General features: G+C 44.9%; 1 protein-coding gene across 1 annotated transcript in view; it reads right to left on the reverse strand.

Moving 5' to 3' along the window:
- Positions 1 to 21649, reverse strand: part of wdr70 (WD repeat domain 70) — a 156358-nt gene that overhangs the window by 104391 nt on the left and 30318 nt on the right. The window contains exon 9 of the mRNA XM_078560030.1: positions 18279 to 18355. Coding sequence (XP_078416156.1) covers positions 18279 to 18355 — 77 coding nt within the window. The remainder of the gene's footprint in view (positions 1 to 18278; positions 18356 to 21649) is intronic.

The raw sequence follows: 21649 nt of genomic DNA on the forward strand, positions 1-21649 counted from the left end.
CTAAAAAAGGATTTTCTTGCCATAGAGGGAGTGCAGCAAAAGTTCACTAGGCTGATACTGGGGATGGCAGGACTGTCGTATGAGGAGAGATTGGTTCGACTGGGCCTCTATTCACTAGAGTTTAGAAGAATGAGAGGGGATCTGATTGAAACGTATAAAATTCTAACAGGGCTGGACAGACTAGATGCAGGGAGGATGTTTCCCCTGGTTGGGGAGTCTACAACCAGGGGCCACAGTATGAGGATACAGGGCAGGCCATTTAAGACTGAGATGAGGAAAAATTTCTTCACTCAGTGGGTGGTCAACCTGTGGAATTCTCTACCATAGAAGGCCGTGGAGGCCGGGCCACTGAGTGTATTCAAGAAAGAAACGGATAATTTTTTTGGATATTAAGGGCACCAAAGGGTATGGAGAGAAAGCGGGAATATGGCGTTGAGATAGAGGGTCAGCCATGATCATACTGAATGGCAGAGCAGGCTCGAAGGGCCAAATGGCCTACTCCTGCTCCTCGTTTCTATGTTTCCATTTGGTCGTGGTCACAGGTTTAGAATGTGCTGTCTCAGGAGCCTTGGTGAGTTGTTGCAGTGCATCTTGTAGATGGTACGCACTGCTGCCTCTGTGCATCGGTGGCGGAGGGAGTGAATGTTTAAGGTGACGGGTGGGGTTCCAATCAAGTGGGCTGCTTTGTCCTGGATGGTGTCGAGCTTGAGTTTTGCAGGAGCTTCACTTATCCAGGTAAATGGAGAGTATTCCACCACACTTCTGGCTTGTGATCTGTAATTGATGAACAGGCTTTGAGGAGTCAGGAGGTGAGTTACTCTCCCCAGAGTTCCCAACCTCTGATCTGCTCTTGCACCAACAATGTACATATGGCAAGCCCAGTTCAATTTCTAGTCCATGGTGACCCCCAGGTTGTTGACAGTGGGGGTGGTTCAGTGATAGTAATGCCACTGAATGTCAAAGAGATGGTTGGATTCCTTCTTGTCGGAAATGATCATTTCATGGCACTTATAAGTGGCGAATGTTACTTGCCACTTATCAGCCTGAACGTTACCTAGGTCTTGCTGCATATGCACACTGCTTCAGTATCTGATGAGTCGTGGATGGTGAACATTGTGCAATCATCAGCGAACATCCCCACTTCTGACTTTATGATGGAGGGAAGGTCCTTGATGAAGCAGCTAATGATGGTTGGGCCTAGAACATTACCCCGAGGAACTCATTTTTTATTCATTTATGGGTTGTGGGCATCATTGGCTAGGCCAGTATTTATTGCCCATTCCTAATTACTTTTGGGAAGGTGGTGATGAGCTGCCTTCTCCAACTATTGCAGTCCCTGTAATGTAGGTACATCCACAGTGCTGTGAGGAAGGGAGCTCCAGGATTTTACCCAACAATAATGAAGGAATGGCGATACATTTCCAGGTCAGGGATGGTGACTGGCTTGGAAGGGAATTTCCACACGGTGTTCTCATGTATCTGCTGCCCTTGTCCTTCTAGATGCCAGTGGTCGTGGGTTTGGAAGGTGAGTTTCTGCAGTGTAGATGACACACACTACTGCTACTGTGCGTTGCTGGTGGTGGGAGTTAATGTTTGTGGAAGGGGTGCCAATCAAGAGAGCTGCTTTGTCCTGGAAGGTGTCAAGCTTCTCGAGTGTTGTTGGAGCTGCACATAACTAGGCAAGCGGAGAGTATTCCATCACACTCCTGACTTTGCACCTTGTGGACAGACTTTGGGGAGTCAAGAGATGAGTTACTCGCCGCAGGATTCCTAGCCTCTGACCTGCTCTTGTAGCCACAGTATTTATATGGCTAGCCCAGTTCAGTTTCTGGTTAATGGAAACTCTCAGGATGTTGATAGTGGGGGATTCAGTGATGGTAATGACATTCAATGTCAAGGTGCAATGTTTAGATTCTCTCTTGTTGGAGATGGTCATTGTCTGGTACTTGTGTGGGGCAAATGTTACTTGCCACTTGTCAGCCCAACACTGGACATTGTCCAGGTCTTGCTGCATTTGGACATGGACTGTCAGTATCTGAGGAGTAGCAAATGGTGAACATTGTGCAATCATCAGCGAACATCCCCACATTTGACCTCATGATGGAAGGAAGGTCATTGATGAAGCAGCTGAAGATGGTTGGGTCTAGGACACTACCCTGAGGAACTCCTGCAGTGATGTCCTGGAACTGAGATAATTGACCTCGAACAACTACAACCATCTTCCTTTGTGCTAGGTATAACTCCAACCAGCGGTAAGCTTTTCCCCCCGCGCCCCCCAATTCCCATTGACTCAGTTTTGCTAGGGCTCCTTGATGCCACATTCGGTCAAATGCTACCTTGATGTCAAGGACAATCACTCTCACCTCACCTTGGGAGTTCAGCTCTTCTGACCATGTTTGAACCAAGGCTGTAATGAGGTCAGAAGCTGAGTGACCCTGGCAGAACCTAAGCTGAGCATCAGTGAGCAGGTTATTGCTAAGCAAGTGCTGCTTAATAGCGCTGCTGATGGCCTCTTCCATCACTTTACTTATGATGGAGAGAAGAGTGATGGGGCGATAATTGGCTGGGTTGGATTTCTCTTGCTTTTTGTGTACAGGACAAACCTGGACAATTTTCCACATTACCAGGTAGATGCCAGTGTCGTAGCTGTACTGGAACAGTTTGGTCAGGTTCGTGGCAAGTTCTGGAGCACAAGTCTTCAGTACTATTGCCAGAATGTTGTCAGGGCCCATACCCTTTGCCAGTGCCTTCAGCCATTTCATGATAGCACATGGAATGAATCAAATTGGCTGAAGACTGGCATCTGTGAGGAGGCTGCCAAGATGGATCATCCACTCGGCACTTCTGGCTGAAGATTGTTGCGATTGCTTCAGCCTGATCTTTTGCGCTGATGTGCTGAGCTCGTCCATCATTGAAGGTGGGGATATTTGTGGAGCCTCCTCCTCCAGTGAGTTATTTAATTGTCCACCACCATTCATCACTGGATGCGGCAGGACTGCAGAGCTGAGATCTGATCCGTTGGTTGTGGAATCACTTAGCTCTGTCTATCACTTGTTGCTTGTTGTTTGGCACGCAAGTAGTCCTGTGTTGTAGCTTCACCAGGTTGACACCTCATTTTTAGGTATACCTGGTGCTGCTCCTGGCATGCCCTCCTGCACCCTTCATTGAACCAGGGTTGATCCCCTGGCTTGATGATAATGGTGGAGTGGGGGATATGCCAGGCCATGAGATTACAGATTGTGGTCGAGTACGACTCTGCTACTGCTGATGGCCCACAGCGCAGCACGGTAGTAGTGTCACACAACACAATATAGGGTATCCTCAATGTGACGACAGAGTTTCATCTCCACTGTGCAGTGGTCACTCTTACTGACACTGTCATGGACAGATGCATCCGTGGCAGGCAGGTTGGTGAGGATGAGGTAGAGTGTGTTTTTCCCTCTTTTTGGTTCCCTCACTACCTGCCGCAGACCCAATCTAGCAGCTATGTCATTTAGGACTCGGACAGCTTGGTCTGTGGATATGCTAATGTGTGCAGATATGATGTATCACCATCAGCCAGTCATGTGCCAGACAGAGAGAGAGAGGTTGGAACACATGCTCAGCAGCAACATACCTACTCTGTAACCTGTGTGAGGGACTAAGACCTCACACCGTATATTTTTACAAAATATATATAGATATGCTCATTGCTATTTCTAATTTTTTTAAAAACTAAACAAAAATATTTAAAATGGCTGAAACTATGTCTGTCTGTAACCTTTGAACAAAAGAAGCTACTTAGGAAAACTCATACCTCATTATCTCTGAGGAGCCACTGATGACCCCCTGTGAAGCCCAACTTCAAAGAGAGCTATACAAAGGCCATCTGCATTTAATAATCCAAGCTGGCTAGAAGACAAGGGATCATCTGCTAAGACAAAGGTCCCATAACCTTCCTTTCAATTCCCAGTGGCTGAGATATTTAACAGTCTTTGGAATCCAGACATTGGATACACATCGTTTGTCAAAGACCTGGAGGAGAGGTGGGAGTAATGTGACATGGGCCTTTGCCTTGCTGAACTGAAAATCTCAGTCTGCTGTTTACTATTTAACGAGCAGCCTCACAGACAAGGAGTCCTTCCCCCAGGTGGAATACCTGCTTCTGCTGGAAATTCTGTACCATCGCCTACAAGACTGATTCATCTCTGCATGCCTATCCCATCGTGTGAAGTCAACACCACCAGACAAGTGAATTACGGCACCGGTTTTCAGCCTGCTGATCTTCGTGAAGGAATACCTAATTGGACTTTGATGCTCGACTCTGGAACGCACGTGAAACAATATTTATTTTCTCTGAGGTCTCTCTGCTGTAAAACTCTCTTTTCTCTAACCCCCTCTTTACTGTCAGAGTGGGGAGGCAATGTTGCAACCCTCCTTTCATGGCTTGAACATCTGCAAATAACTAACACTTTGAGTTCATCTATCTCAAGTTTGCTGTGGGGTCATTAATAGAAAATTGGATCACACCAGAACCAAGGGGCTGGGAAATACGCCACCCCTTATAAAGAGGGAAACAAATCAAAACACCTTTCTGTTTACTGACAGGCGATGAGAGGAAATATTAGCGCTGTTTAAATTAACCCCCCTCCTGTCTGTAACACCTGTTTAGATGTAGTAAAAACATAGAAAATATGATCATGGCTGATTCTTTATCTCAATGCCGTACCCCTGCGCTCTCCCCATGCCCCTTGATGCCTTTAGAGTCCAGAAAGCTATTTCCTTCTTAAATATATTCAGTGACTTGGCCTCCACAGACAATTCCATGGGCTCACCACTCTCTGAGTGAAGAAGTTTCTCCTCGTCTCAGTCCTTAATGGCCTACCGCTTATCCTGAGACTGTGACCCCTTGTTCGAGGTCCCCCAGTCAGAGGGAATATCATCCCTGCATCCAGTCTGTCCATCCCCGTCAGAATTTTATACGCTTCAATAAGATTCCCTAAACTCCAGTGAATACAGGCCCAATCTCTCCTCATACGACAATCCTGCCATCCCCGGAATGTAGTGTTAATAAACCAGTTTTAAGCAAGTACCAGAGTACGACTATAGTCTAAGGTAAGATAAGTCACTCATACCAGTAACTAAGAATCATGCCAAGAGTCCAGAAGTCAGATGGACCATCCAAAACAATTACCACTACGCCACCACCAGCCCTATGTTTGAGCCCAGAGTGCGCGCACACAACCACAGCTCACATCTAATAATAGTGGTGATCAGTATAAGCACTATAAAGTTGGATCAGGGATTATGAAGTGGTCAGGGGCCATCATCAAAGAGATTTGATTTAAAGATCTCAGTAGATGAGAGAATATGTTGAGGAAGAGACCAGTATCAGATTCTCCTGAACACAATCTCGGAACTTATGCCCCTCTCCGCCCTTTACACAACCACTGTCCCAGTCGACATTTGGGTAATTAAAGTCTCCTAGTATAACTACTCTATAATGCCTGCATCTCTCTGTAACTTCCCTGCAGATTTGTTCTTCTAGGTCCTTCTCACTATTTGCCAGTCTATAGATTACACTAAACAATGTAATTCACCCTTTTTGTTCCTTAGCTCTGGTCAAATTGATCCTGTCCTTCAACCCTCTGGGACATCCTCTTTCTCTAGCACTGCAATACTCTCCTTAACCAATACCGCCGCCCCTCCTCCTTTCCTTCCTTTCCTATCTTTCCTGAACATCTTGTACCGGGAATATTTAACACCCAGTTCTGCCCTTTCTTGAGCCAGGTCTATGTTATCGCCATATCATCATATTTCCACATGGCAATCTGCACCTGTAACTCCCTAATCTTATTTACTATACTCCGTGCATTCACATATATGCATCGTAACCCTGATTTAAATTTTTTCACTTACTCCTTTGCCCTGACTTTACTTATTAACTTACTATTCTCTATACTAGTGCTATCTGTCCCTCCCAGTATTTTGTGCACTCTGGTATTCCTCCCTACTATTTTCTTTTGATTCCCACACCTCTGATAAGTTAGTTTAAAGCCCTCCCAACAGCACTAGCAAAACGCCCCGCAAGGAACTCAGTCCCAGCTCTGTTTCAGGTGCAACCTGTCCAGCTTGTGCAGGTGCCATCTTGCCCAGAGCCAGTCCCAGTGTCCCAGGAGAGTGTGAGAGGAAGACCCTGGGACAGGCAATCAGCACCACCTAGAGGAGAGTGCGAGAGGAGGACCCTGGGACAGGCATGAAGCAGCACCTAGAAGATCTAGCATCTAGTCTATATTCTAGTAGAACTAGGGGTAAAATAAAAGCGAGGGCCGTATTCAATTTAGTTGTTATGTCTGGGGAGCTCAGTCACGTGATTTGCACATCCTGCGCTATGTGGAAAATCTGAGTCGCTCCCAGCGGTCTGGATGACTATGCGTGCAGGAGGTGACTCCGACTGGAGCAACTTGAGCTCCAGATTATGGAGCTTGAGCAGCAGCTCAATACGGTGCATTCATGAGGCTGAGAGGCTCGTGGAAAGCACATTTCAGGACGTGGTCACCCCGCAACTTAAGGAAGTGCAAGCAGAGAGCAAATGGGTGACTACCAAACAGAAGTGTGCAAGGAAGGGAGGGAGCAAAATTCTTAAGTTGCATCCAGAGGAACTTTTTTTAGCCAGCACGTAAAAATTCCAACAAGGGAGAGGACAGTTCCAGATCTAATATTCGGAAATGAGCCCAGGCAAGTGGAAGGCGTATCAGTAGGGGAGCATTTTGGAGATAGTGACCATAACTCAGTTAGATTTAGGATAGTTATGGAAAAGCATAAGGTTGGGCCGGGAATAAATAGTTCTAAACTAGGGAGAGGCTAATTTTACTAAAATGAGATACCATTTGGCCCAAGTGGACTGGGAACAGCTACTTGCAGATAAAACTATGTCAGAGCAGTGGGAGGCATTCAAGGAGGGAATAGCAAGAGTACAGGGCTAATCTGTTCCCATAAAGACTAAGGGGGGAAACCAAGTCTGGAGAACCCTGGATGCTAAGGGACATAAAGGTTAGGATTAAGAAAAAAAGAGAAGACTATGGCAGATACCAAGGACTCAATGCGGCAGAGTCCTTAGAGGAGTATAAAAAGTGCAGAGGGGAACTTAAAAAGGAAATTAAGAAAACTAAGACAGTGCATGAGAAAGCATTGGTGGTTAGAATAAAGGAAAATCCAAAGGGGTTTTTTAAATATATGAAGAGCAAGAGAATAACTAGGGAAAGAGTAGGGCCAATTAGGGACCAGAGAGGTAATGTTTGTGTGGACCCGGAAGACAGTCCTCAATGAATACTTTGTGTCGGTCTTCACAATGGAAAAGGGCAATGCAAGTATATACATCAGGACTATGAAATATTAGAGGAAATTCAGGGAGAGAGAGGAGGTACTAGCGGATTTTACTGCCTTAAAAGTGGATAAACCCACAGGCCCAGATAAGATGTATCCCAGGCTGTTGAGGGAGGCAAGGGAAGAGATATCAGGGGCCCTGGTAGTAATTTTCAAATCCTCTCTGGCCACAGGTGAGGTGCCAGAGGACTGGAGGGCTGCTAATGTTATCCCATTATTAAAAAAGGAAGGGATAGACCAGGAAATTACAGGCCAGTCAGCCTAACCTCAGTGGTGGGAAAGTTACTAGAAAGAATTCTGAAGGACAGAATATATCTGCACTTGGAGAGACACGGATTAATCAAGTCAGCGTGGATTTGTTAAGGGGTCACGTTTGACAAATTTAATTGAATTTTTTGGGGAGGTAACCAGGGCTGTTGATGAGGGTAATGCATTTGATGTGGTCTACATGAACTTTAGCAAGGCTTTTGATAAGGTCCATCATGGCAGACTGGTCAAAAAAGTAAGAGCCCATGGGATCCAAAGCAAAGTGGCACGCTGGATCCAAAATTGGCTGAGAGGCAGGAAGCAGGTGATGGCAGTGGGATGTTTCTGTGATTGGAAGTCTGTTTCCAGTGGGGTTCTGCAGGGGTAGGTGCTGGGGCCCTTGCTGTTTGTGGTGTACATAAATTATTTGGACTTAAATGTAGGGGGTAGGATCTAGAAGTTTGCGGATGACACGAAAATTGGTAGGGTGGTAAATAGTAAGGAGGATAGCCGTAAACTGCAAGAGGATATCAATGGACTGGTTGGGTGGGCAGAGCAGTGGCAAATGGAATTCAATCCCGAAAAGTGTGAGGTATTGCACTTGGGGAGGGCTAACAAGACAAGAGATTACGCTATGAATGGTCGGACCCTGGAAAGCACTGAAGATCAGAGGGACCTTGGTGTGCATATCCACAGATTCCTGAAGGTGGCAAGGCAGGTAGATAAGGTGGTTAAGAAGGCATATGGGATATTTGCCTTTATTAGCCGAGGCATAGAGCAGGAAGGCTATGCTGGAACTGTATAAAACACTGGTTAGGCCACAACTAGACTACTGCATGCAGTTTTGGTCACCACATTATAGGAAGGATGTGATTGCACTGGAGAGGGTGCAGAGAAGATTTACCAGGATGCTGCCTGGGCTGGAGGGTCTGAGCTATGAGGAAAGATTGGATAGGCTGGGGTTGCATTCCTTGGAGCAGTGAAGGTTGAGAGGGGACCTGATAGAGGCGTATAAGATTATGAGGAGCACAGATAGGGTGGATAGGAGGGGTCGATAACCAGAGGGCACAGATTTAAGCTAAAAGGTAGGAGGCAAAGAGGGGAGTTAAGGAGAAAATTTTTCACCCAAAGGGTGGTGGGAATCTGGAACTCTCTGCCTGAAAGAGTGGTTGAGTCAGAAACTCTCGTAACATTTTAGTCGTATTTAGATATTCACTTGCGTTGCCATAGCTTCCAGGGCTATGGGCCAAGCACTGAAAAATGGAATTTGTGTAGTCAGATCTTTGTTGACCAGCATGGACACAATGGGCTGAATGGCCTCCTTCTGTGCTATAAACATCTGAGTCTATGAATCTAAAGCCCTCCCTGCTGCACCATCTTTCCAGCCACGCATTCATCTGCCTTATCCTCCTATTTCTGTACTCACTGGAACGTGGCACTGGGAGTAATCCGGACATTACTATATTTGAGGTCCTGCTTGCTACTTTTCTACCCAGCTCCCTAAATTCATATTGCAGGACTACATCCCCCTTCCTACCTAAGTCATTGGAACCAATGTGGACCACGACCTCTGGCTGATCACCCTCCCCCCGAAGAATGTCCTGCAGCCGCTCTGTGACATCCTTGACCGTGGCACCAGGGAGGCATCACACCATCCTGGACTCACGTCTATAGCTACAGAAATGCCTATCTGTTCCCCTAACCAATGAATGCCCTATCACTATAGCTCCTCCTTTCTGCTTCCTCACCTCTTGTACAGCTGAGCCACTTGTGGTGCCACAAACTTGACTCTGACTGCACTCCTCTGAGGAACCAGCGCCCTCATCAGCTTCCAAAACAGACCCCAGGCGACTCCTGCGCTACCTGCCTACTTCTCTTGGAGAGCTTGGTGGTCACCCGCTCCCTCCCTGTCTCCAGGCCCTTAAGTTGCGGTGTGACCATCTCTCTGAACGTGCTCGCCACATAGCTCTCAGCCTCACGGACGTGCCACAGTGACTCCAGCTGCCGCTCAAGCTCTGAAACCCAGAGCTCAAGTTCCTGCAGCTGGCAGCACTTCCTGCACATGTGGTCAGCTAGGACACCGGTAGCATCCATGACTTAGCACATATTACAGGACACACATTCCACTCAACTGAGCCGCCCTGCTATATCTTGACTCTACTTCATAAGAACATAAGAAATAGGAACAGGGGTAGACCATTCAGCCCCTCATGCCTGCTCCGCCATTCAATAAGATCATGGCTGATCATCCTGTGTTTCAATTTCCACATTCCCATCTAACTCCAATAACCTTTGATTTCCTTGCCTAACAAGAATCTATCTAAGATAAAAGCAAAATACTGCGGATGCTGGAAATCTAGAACAAAAACAAAAATACCTGGAAAAATTCAGCAGGTCTGACAGCATCTGTGGAGAGGAATACAGTTGACGTTTCAAGTCTGTATGACCCTTAATCAGAACTAAGAAATATGGAAATGAGATGAAATATAAGCTGGTAGAGGGGGGTGAGACGGGTAGAGCTCGATAGGGGGCCAGTGATAGGTGGAGGCCAAGAAGAGACTGCCAAAGATGTCATAGACAAAAGGACAAAGGAGTGTTGACGGTGGTGATATTATCTAAAGGATGTGCTAATGGGGACATTAAGGGTAGCAAGCAGGACAAGCTAGTGGCAGATGGCCTTAGTGGGGGTGGGGGTGGGGTGAAAGGGATCGAAATGGGCTAAAAGGTGGAGATGAAACAATAGATCGAAATAAATTTAAAAATTGGTGGAAAAAGAAAAATATACTTGTTAAAAAATTATAAATTATTGGAAAAAGTGGGGATCGGAAAAAGGGTGGGGATGGAGGAGAGAGTTCATGATCTGAAATTGTTGAACTCAATATTAAATCCGGAAGACTGTAAAGTGCCTAGTCGGAAGATGAGGTGCTGTTCCTCCAGTTTGTGTTGAGCTTCACTGGAACGTTGCAGCAGGCCTAGGACGGACATCTGGTCATGATAGCAGGGTGGAGTGTTGAAATGGCAAGCGACAGGGAAGTCTGGGTCATGCCTGCAGACAGACCGAAGGTGTTCTGCAAAGCGGTCACCCAGTCTGCGTTTGGTTTCTCCAATGTAGAGGAGACCGCATTGGGAGCAGCGAATGCAGTAGACTAAATTGAGGGAAGTGCAAGTGAAATGCTTCTTCACTTGAAAGGAGTGTTTGGGCCCTTGGACGGTGAAGAGGGGGGAAGTAAAGGGGCAGGTGTTACACCTTCTGCGGTTGCATGGGAAGGTGCCGTGGGAGGGGGTTGAGGTGTAGGGGGTGATAGAGGAGTGGACCAGGGTGTCCTGGAGGGAACGATCCCTGCGGAAAGCCGCCAGGGGGAGTGAAGGGAAGATGTGTTTTGTGGAATCATTATGCTGGAGTTGGCGGAAATGGCGGAGGATGATCCTTTGAACAAGGAATCTATCTACCTCTGCCTTAAAAATATTCAATGACCCCACCTCCACCACCTTCTGAGGCAGAGAGTTCCAAAGTCGCACAACACTCAAGAGAAAAAAATTCTCCTTATCTCTGTCCTAAAAGGGCGACCCCTAATTTTAAAACAGTGCCCCCCTAGTTCTGGACTCACCCACCAGAGGAAACGTCCTTTCCACGTCCACCTTGTCAAGGCCGTTCAGGATCTTGAACACTTCAATCAAATCACCCCTCACTCTTCTAAACTCCAGTGGAAACAAACCCAGTCTCTCCAACCTTTCCTCATAAGACAACCCACTCATTCCAGGTATCAATCTTGTGAACCTCCTTTGAACCGCCTCCAATGAATTTACGTCCTTGCTTAAATAAGGAGACCAAAACTGCACACAGTATTTGAGGTGCAATCTCACCAATGCCCTGTATAACTGAAGCACAACATTCTTACTTTTATGTTCAATCCTCTCCTGATAAAGGATAGCATTCCATTAGCCTTCTTAATTACTTGCTGTACCAGCATACTAACTTTTTTTTGACAATGTACTAGAACACCTCGATCCCTCTGCACCTCAGAATTATGCAGCCGTTCTCCATTTAAGTCAAACTCTGCTTTTTTGTTCTTCCTGCCAAATGAACAACTTCATATTTTCCCACATTAAACTCCATTTGCCAGATCTTTGCCCACTCATTCAACCTATCTATATCCATCTGCAACCTCATGTCCTCTTCACAACATAAGTTCCTACCTATCTTTGTATCATCTGCAAATTTAGCTACCATGACTTCACTCCCCTCATCCAAGTCATTGATGTAAATTGTAAAAAGTTGAAGCCCCAGTACAGACCCCTGTGGGTCTCCACTTGTCACACTGCCAATCAGAAAAAGAACCATTTATGCATACTCTCTGCTTTCTGCCAGCCAGCCAATCTTCTATCCATGCTAATGTGTTACCCTCTACACCATACGCTTTTATTTTCCATAATAATCTTTGATGTGGCACCTTATCAAATGCCTTTTGGAAATCCAAGTACAGCACATCTACAGGCTCCCTTTTATTCACTGCATATGTTACTCCTTCAAAAACTCCAATAAATTGGTTAAACATGATTTTCCTTTCATAAAACCATGCTGACTCTTCCCTATTGCCTTGAGCTCTTCTAAGTGCCCAGCTATAACCTCCTTAATGATCAGTTCTAATAATTTCCCCATGACAGCTGTCAAGCTAATTGGCTTATAGTTTCCTGTTTTCTGCCTTCTTGAATAGAGGAGTTATATTTGCTACTTTCCAATCTGATGGAACCTTTCCAGAATCTAGCAAATTTTGGAAAATTAAACACCAGTACATTGAATACCTCATTAGCCACCTCTCTTAAGACCCTTGGACGTAGTTCATCGGAACGCGAAGACTTGCCAGCCCGCAGCTCCGTCAATTTGCTCAGTACCATTTCCCTAGTGATTTCAATTTCATCAAGTTCCTTTCTCCCGTTCACCTCCTATTTGCAGCTAATACTGGAATATTTTTGTATCCTCTATAGCGAACACAGAAGCAAAATATTTCTGCCAGTTCCTTATTATCTATTAATTCCCCACTGTCACTCTCCAGATGACCACTCACTTACTTTACTTACTCTTTTCCTTTTTAAATACCTGTAGAAACTCTTGCTATCCATTTTTACATTTCTAGCTAGTTTCTACTCATACCCTAATTTCTTTCTCCTGATTAACCTTTTAGTCATTCTCTGCCGTTTTCTACATATCATCTTTGTGGAGTTGTATGCGTCTTCCTTAAGTTTGATGCTTTCCTTAATATCTTTAGTTAACCACGGATTGTAGGTCCTCCCCTTAGAATTTTTCTTTACAGTAGGAATGTACTCATTCTGAATACTCTGAAATATCCCTTTAAATTTCTGCCACTACTTTTCTATTGATCTATCCTCTAGCCTAGTTTCCCAGTTCACTTCAGCTAGCTCAGCTTTCATCCCCACATAGTTGCCCTTACTGGGGTTTAAGATACCAGTCTTAGACCCACTCTTCTCCCTTTCAACCTGGCTGTAAAATTCAATCATATTGTGGTCGCTGCTACCTAGGGATGCCTTTACTCTGAGGTCATTAATTAATCCTGTCACGTTACACAATACCAAGTCTAATATAACCAGCTCTCTGGTTGGTTCCAGGATATGCTGCTTTCAGAAACTATCCCGAAAGCATTCTAAGAACTCCTCACTCAGGCTACTACTACCCATCTGATTTTTCCAGTTTGTGTGTAGTTTAAAATCACCTATGATTAAAACCATCCTTTATCACAAGCACACAATATTTTCTCTTGAATACCTTGTCTTACACTGTGGCTACTGTCAGGGGGCCTGTAGACCACTCCCACTAATGACTTATCCCCCTACTATTCATCTCCACCCAAACAGATTCTACATCCTGATCTCCTGAACCAAGGTCATCTCTAACTATTGCATCAATGCCCTCTTTGATTAACAGTGCCACCCCTCCACCTTTACCGAGCTTCCTATTCTTCTTGAATGTCATGTACCCTTCAACATCAAGGACCCAATCTTTGTCATCCTGCAGCCACGTCTCCGTAATTGCTATCAGATTATATTTATTTACTTCAATGTGGGCCATCAATTCAGTTACTTTGTTATGAATGCTACGTGTATTCAGATAGAAAAAGTCTTCAGTTTTGTCTTCTTGTTACCTTTGTAATATCTAGTCTTGACTGTTGATGTATTCTTAGGTTTTTTTTCTCTCTGTCCCTTCTTGCCTTTTTCTGACCCTCATTTCTCATATTCCTATATTGCTCTCCTGTCTTGACTCTACACCTTGAATTGCTACCTCTACCCAAACTTGATCCCTCACCCCTCTTGTTTAGCTTAAAGCCATCTCTAGTTCCCTAGTTATGCCATTTGCGAGGACACTCATCCCAGCACGATTCAGGTATAAACCGTCCCAACAGTACAGCCCCTACTATGTCACCGCTCTCCTCGCGCTCTTTTATCCTGTGTCTCCGCCGCTCTCCACTCGCTCTTTTATCCTGTGTTTCCGCTCTCCTCGCGCTCTTTTATCCTGTGTCTCCGCTCTCCCCGCGCTCTTTTATCCTGTGTCTCCGCTCTCCTCGCGCTCTTTTATCCTATGTCTCCGCTCTCCCCGCGCTCTTTTATCCTGTGCTTCCGCTCTCCTCGCACTTTTATCCCGTGTCTCCGCCGCTCTCCTCGTGCTCTTTTACCCCGTGTCTCCGCTCTCCTCGCGCTCTTTTATCCTGTGTCTCCGCTCCCCTCGCGTTCTTTTATCCTGTGTCTATGCTCTCCTCGCGCTTTTATCCTGCGTCTCCGCCGCGCTCCTCGCGCTCTTTTATCCTGTGTCTCCACCGCTCTCCTCACACTCTTTTATCCTGTGTTTCCGCTCCCCTTGCGCTCTTTTATCCTGTGTCTCCGCTCCCTTTGCGCTCTTTTGTCCTGTGTCTCCGCCGCTCTCCTTGCGCTCTTTTATCCTTTGTCTCCGCCGCTCTCTTCGCACTCTTTTATCCTGTGTCTCCGCTCTCCTCGCGCTCTTTTATCCTGTGTCTCCGCTGGTCTCCTCGTGCTCTTTAATCCTGTGTCTCCGCCGCTCTCCTCGTGCTCTTTTATCCTGTGTCTCCACCGCACTCCTCGCGCTCTTTTATCCTGTGTCTCGGCTCCCCTCGCGCTCTAATATCCTATGTCTCCGCCGCTCTCCTCGCGCTCTTTAATCCTGTGTCTCCCCCGCTCTCCTTGCGCTCTTTAATCCTGTGTCTCCGCCAATCTCCTCACACTCTTTTATCCTGTGTCTCTGCTGCTCTCCTCGTGCTCCTTTACCCTTACGTTAACTTTATTCTACTTTGGATTACTTATATTACTTTTGTTATATTTACTTTATTACAAAAGTAGTGAGGTTATACTTCAGTAAAGCAGATGCTGGTGAGACCACATCTGGAGTATTGTTACAATACTGGTTTCCTTATTTAAGTTAAGATGTAAATGTGTCAGAACCAATTCAGAGAAAGTTTACTAGACTAATACCAGGCATAGGTGGGTTGTCTTATGAGGAAAGGCTGGACAGGCTAGGCTTGTATCCACTAGAATTTAGAAGACTAAGAGGCGACTTGACTGAAACCTTTAAGATCCTGAAGGGTCTTGACGGGATGGGTGTGGAGAGGATGTTTCCTCTTGTGGGAGAATCTAGAACAAGGATTCACTGTTTAAAAATAGGGAGCTGCTCATTTAAGATAGAGATGAGGTGAAATTTTTTTCTCTCAGAGGGTTTCTTTGGAACTCTCTTCCTCAAAAAGCGGTGGAAACAGAGTCTTTGAATGGGGCACAGCACGATAGATTCTTGACTAACAAGGGGGTGAAAGGTTATCGGGGGTAGACAGCAATGTGGGGTTGAGGTTAAATCAGATCACCCATGATCCTACTGAATGGTAGAGCAGGCTCAAGGGGCCGAGTGGCCTACTCCTGCTCCCAATTTGTATGCGCATATGTTCGCATGTTTGTGAATTGCTCATTTGGAGAGCTGGTGCAGACAAAATGGGCTGAATGGCCTCCTTCTACGCTGTAACAATGCTGTGATTCTTTGAAAAGAAAGAAATGAGAGATTCTGCGTAGGACATGCCACACTTTCCAAACTCGCAACTTCTCCTTCCTAGAAGGACAAGGACAGGAGTGGCACCTTCAAATTCCCCTCAAAGTCACACATCATCTGACTTGGAAATATATCATTGCTCCTTCATAATTGCTGGGCCAAAACCACAGAACTCCATGCTAAGGGAGTACCTTCATCACATGGATTGCACCAGTTTAAAGCTGTGGGTTACCAGCACCTTCTCAAAGGCAATAATTGCTGGCCTTGCCTACAATGCCCATTTCCCATGAATGAATATAAAAAAGCATTATATTTACTCGAGTAATTCAATCTCATGTAAAAGTGGACCCCAAACTTTTGGCCAAAAAATTATTTTTTCATAGATCTTGTGTATAAGTCAACCCTACTTTTTGAGGGATAATAGAACAGCATGTTTTTTTGGTGTACAATGCTACACCAAAATAGTGTAAACCCAAGTTACCAGTAATTATAATTTCCTGATGTTAGTCATTCTACCAATACTATAAGATTACCTACACTTGAATCATAATATCCTTTGGTACCACGCTCATAAAGCTATTTGAGATGAAAAACATCATCAGTTATGAATCCATTCAGAGGCAGGACACCAGCAAAACAATAACAGGCGCTACCAGCAGTGTTGGCAGGTTGGAAACTTGGTTTCTGCCGATCCCGTCCTCTAAACCAGTCAACGTTTTGAGAAATAACCTGTTACTACCGGTAATTTTAATTTCCTAATGTTATGGTCGTTTCTACTAACTCTTCTGAATTATGTACATTTTCCTCGCATTTTCCCCTGCTACGAGACAAGAGGATAGCACTTCAATTAACTTAATTGAAGTGTGAAATAAATCTTCATTTGTAGATTCAAAGTGGAATATGGCGATTGAGTGTGGTTTTGCCATCCTCATACCCAAGGAGAAATCTAGGCTACAGCTACTGCTGCTTAGCCTACCGAAACCATGCCGTAACTTAGCTGCAATTGGTAAATATTTTTCATGTTTTAAGATAATAGTTACGCCTCCGACATGCATGGGTTTCAATGCCTCAAAAATATTACTCGTGTATAAACCGACCACGACTCTTTGCTTAATGTTTAGTCTTAAAAAACTCGACTTTTATACAAGCAGACTCGGTGTTTATAATAAGGGCAAAATACTGTGGATGCTGGAAATCTGAAACAAAAACAAAAATGCTGGAAAAACTCAGCAGGTCTGACAACGTCTGTGGAGAGAAAGTCAGAGTTAACGTTTCGACTCTTCTTCAGAACTAAAGAGAAGTAAAAATATGGTGAAATGTATACTGTTTAAGGGGGGGGTGGGACACCCCACCAGCCTCCACATTCAAAGGATCATCCTCCGCCATTTCCGCCAACTCCAGCATGATGCCACCACCAAACACATCTTCCCTTCATCCCTCCTGTCAGCATTCCGTAGGGACCGTTCCCTCCGGGACACCCTGGTCCACTCCTCCATCACCCCCAACACCTCAACCCCCTCCCAAGGCACCTTCCCATGCAATTGCAGAAGGTGCAACACCTGCCCCTTTACTTCCCCCCCCTCACCGTCCAAGGGCCCAAACACTCCTTTCAGGTGAAGCAGCGCTTCACTTGCACTTCCCTCAATTTAGTCTACTGCATTCGCTGCTCCCAGCGCAGTCTCCTCTACATTGGAGAGACCAAGCACAGACTGGGTGACCGCTTTGCGGAACACCTTCGGCCTGTCTGCAAGCATGACCCAGACCTTCCTGTCACTTGCCATTTCAACACACCACCCTGCTCTCATGCCCACATGTCTGTCCTTGGCCTGCTGCAATGTTCCAGTGAAGCTCAACGCAAATTGGGGGAACAGCACCTCATCTTCCGATAAGGCACTTTACAGCCTTCCGGACTTAACATTGAGTTCAACAACTTTAGACCATGAACTCTCTCCTCCATCCTCACCCCTTTTTGATCCCTTTTTCCAAATATTTATTTTTAAGTTTTTATATATATATTTTTTCCCATCTATTTTTATTATTTCTTAAATTTATTTCCATTTTTATTCATTGTTTTATCCCTACCTTTAGCCTATTTCGCTCTTTTTTCCCACCACCCCACCCCCGCTAGCTGTCACTTTCTCATTCTGCTTTCTACTCTTAATGTCATCTTTAGCCAGTACCACCACCATCAACAACGCTTCGACCTTTTGTTTATGACATCTTTTGCAATCTCTCCTTTACCTCCATCTATCACTGGCCTTCTGTCCAGCTTTACCTGTCCCACCCCCCTTAAAATTGTACATATTTCACCACATTTTTATTTTTCTTTAGTTCTGAAGAAGAGTCATATGGGCCCGAAACTTTAATTCTGTCCTTCTCTCCACATATGATGTCAGACCTGCTGAGCTTTTCCAGCACTTTTTGTTTTTGTATTCGGTGTTTAATCTGGGTTTCTCACACCCCTCCCTCTAGCTCCTCATCATGCTGCATATAGCAGCAGCTGTAAAGAGAAAAGACGGCTTAAGTTGCTAGATAATTCCCTATTCTCTCTGCAGCTGCTAACTGACCTGCTGTGTATTTCTGAGATTTTCTGTTTCCAGATTCTTACCCGTCATTTGAGCAGGTCACGAATTCCTCCTTAATTTTTGGATGCCAGACTCCACTGTTCAGCATGGCTGTGTGTCCCTGTGTGAGGACACATTAAAACAGAAATCCCTTAAATGTACTATCAGTTTATCATTCATTGTTCCTTTATCTATTTCTGAACATAATCCCAACATCCAACATATAACACTGAACTGGAAGAAAGCTGATTTTAAAGGGATGAGTGTGAAACTAGGAAAAGTAAGCTGGAAAAATTTGCAGGCAAACTCTGAAATAGAACAGCAGTGAGAAACATTTAATAACATGATAAATAGAGTTCAGGAGAAATATAACCCACGAAAATTCAAGGAGAAATAAGCCAGTATGACACATCATGGATGAATAAAGAAATCTGATCAAAATTGAAGAGAGGGGCACACTAAACACTGATTCCTCAGATACTGAAGCAGTCCATGTCCAAATAAAGCAAGATCTGAACAATATCCAGGCTATGGCTGACAAGTGTCAAGTAACATTCATGCTACACAAGTGCCAGGTAATGACCACCTCCAACAAGAGAGAATCTAACCATCACCCCATGACATTCAATTGCATTACCATCACTGAAACCCCCACTATGAAATGGATGTTATCTTTTTGAATATTTTTGGGAATACAGTGGTGTTCTGTAAAGAAGTCTGTGTGTGTGTCGATGAGTACTTAAACTGGGGGAAGGTTAGTAAAGACAGCATTTGTCCATGGGAACGGAGAGATGCAAGGTAAAGGGGAGAGATGCAAGGTAAAGGAGTTAGATGCATGCATTTGTAATGAGAGGCTATGGTGAAGTTAAATGTACAAGTAAATAGGCTGGGTTTTAAAAGTTGCATTAGGTGATAGGTAAGGACTTGACTTTTCGGCTGTTAAATTTCAACTGGTAGTTTTGAAGTGATAAGAGACTTTTACAACTTACAAAGGTTTCATAAGTAAACAAGGGAAGGTTATTAAATTTTATTTGACCCAAAAGTGAAGGCAATAGGAAAACATGAAAGATTTTTATATTTTGGAAAACTTGAGTTCAAAAAGATGCTTCGGGCAATGGTGTCTAAGATGAAAGGGAAATAAAAGATATGTAAGGAAAGATGTTGAATTGTGGTGGCTGTGTGGGAGAGATGTCCTAAGACCAGCTCTGTGCTGAGAAAAGTTGTGAACTTAAAGCAGCCATTCAGTTTCAAGCCAGAAAAGCCTTTGTTTTTAGCAAGTGGTCTGTTTCTGAACTTCCTTTTGGGTTTCCACAGCAGAGTGGAAGAGAGTGAGAAGTCATGTGGTATACTTTACTCAAGTAACAGCAGTTTGTGCCTTGGGTAATATTACTGGATTTTTATGTTTAAAAATCTATAAGGGAGCTGTTGCCAAATAAATTACTTGTGTGTTCTGACCAAGTGGGGTTTTTTGGGGGAATGCTCTGTAACACTGTTTTAACAGGGTAATTTTAATCTTGTGTGCTAAAGTTCTTTTCTCTTATTATTAATAAATCTTTTAGTTTTAAAATCCCAAGTGTTACTGGGGTTCTATAGACCATAAGACCATAAGACATAGGAGCAGAAATTCGGCCATTCGGCCCATTGAGTCTGCTCCACCATTCAATCATGGCTGATAAGTTTCTCAACCCCATTCTCCCCGTAACCTTTGATCCCCTTACCAATCAAGAACCTAACTATCTCGGTCTTAAATACACTCAATGACCTGGCCTCCACAGCCTTCTGTGGCAATGAATTCCATAGATTCACCACTCTCTGGCTAAAGAAGTTTCTCCTCATCTCTGTTCTAAAAGGTCTTCCCTTTACTCTGAGGCTGTGCCCTCGGGTCCTAGTCTCTCCTACTAATGGAAACATCTTCCCCACGTCCACTCTATCCAGGCCTTTCAGTATTCTGTAAGTTTCAATCAGATCCCCCCTCATCCTTCTAAACTCCATCGAGTATAGACCCAGAGTCCTCAAACGTTCCTCATATGTTAAGCCTTTCATTCCTGGGATCATTCTCGTGAACCTCCTCTGGAACCTCTCCAGGGCCAGCACATCCTTCCTGAGATACGGGGCCCAAAATTGCTCTCAATATTCTAAATGTGCTCTGACCAGAGCCTTATAAAACCTCAGCAGCACATCCCTGCTTTTATATTCTAGTCCTCTCGAAATAAATGCTAACATTGCATTTGCCTTCCTAACTACCGACTCAACCTGCAAGTTAACCTTAAGAGAATCCTGGACTAGGACTCCCAAGTCCCTTTGCACTCCAGATTTCTGAATTCTCTCCCCATTTAGAAAATAGTCTATGCCTCTATTCTTCCTATCAAAGTGCATGACCTCACACTTCCCCACGTTGTATTCCATCTGCCACTTCTTTGCCCATTCTCCTAACCTGTCCAAATCCTTCTGCAGCCTCCCCGCCTCCTCAATATTACCTGTCCCTCCACCTATCTTTATATCGTCTGCAAACTTAGCCAGGATGCCCTCAGTTCCTTCATCTAGATCATTAATGTATAAAGTGAAAAGTTGTGGTCCCAACACTGACCCCTGCGGAACTCCACTAGTCACCGGCCGCCATCCTGAGAAGGACCCCCTTATTCCCACTCTCTGCCTCCTGCCGGACAGCCAATCTTCTATCCATGCTAGTACCTTGCCTCTAACACCATGGGCTCTTATCTTACTGAGCAGCCTCCTGTGCGGCACCTTGTCAAAGGCCTTCTGGAAGTCCAAGTAGATAACATCCATTGGCTCGCCTTTGTCTAACCTACTCGTTACCTCCTCAAAGAATTCTAACAGATTTGTCAGGCATGACCTCCCCTTGATGAAACCATGCTGACTTTGCCTGATTTTACCATGCACTTCCAAGTATTCTGAAATCTCATCCTTAATAATGGACTCTAAAATCTTACCAACGACGAGGTCAGGCTAATCGGCCTGTAATTTCCCATCTTTTGCCTCACTCCCTTCTTAAACAGGGGGATTACATTAGCGATTTTCCAGTCCTCTGGGACCCTCCCTGACTCCAGTGATTCCTGAAAGATCACCACTAACGCCTCCACTATCTCTTCAGCTATCTCCTTCAGAACTCTGGGGTGTAATCCATCTGGTCCAGGTGATTTATCCACCTTCAGACCTTGCAGTTTTCCTAGCACCTTCTCCTTGGTAATGGCCACCATACTCACCTCTGCCCCCCGACTCTCTTGAACTTTGGGGATGTCACTCGCGTCTTCCACTGTGAAGACTGACGCAAAGTACCTATTCAGTTCCTCCGCCATTTCTTTGTTCCCCACTACTACTTCTCCAGCGTCATTTTCCAGCGGCCCAATGTCCACTTTTGCCTCTCTCTTACCCTTTATATATCTAAAAAAACTCT

Source organism: Cetorhinus maximus, chromosome 2, assembly GCF_964194155.1.
Source record: "Cetorhinus maximus chromosome 2, sCetMax3.hap1.1, whole genome shotgun sequence".
NCBI lineage: Eukaryota > Metazoa > Chordata > Chondrichthyes > Lamniformes > Cetorhinidae > Cetorhinus > Cetorhinus maximus.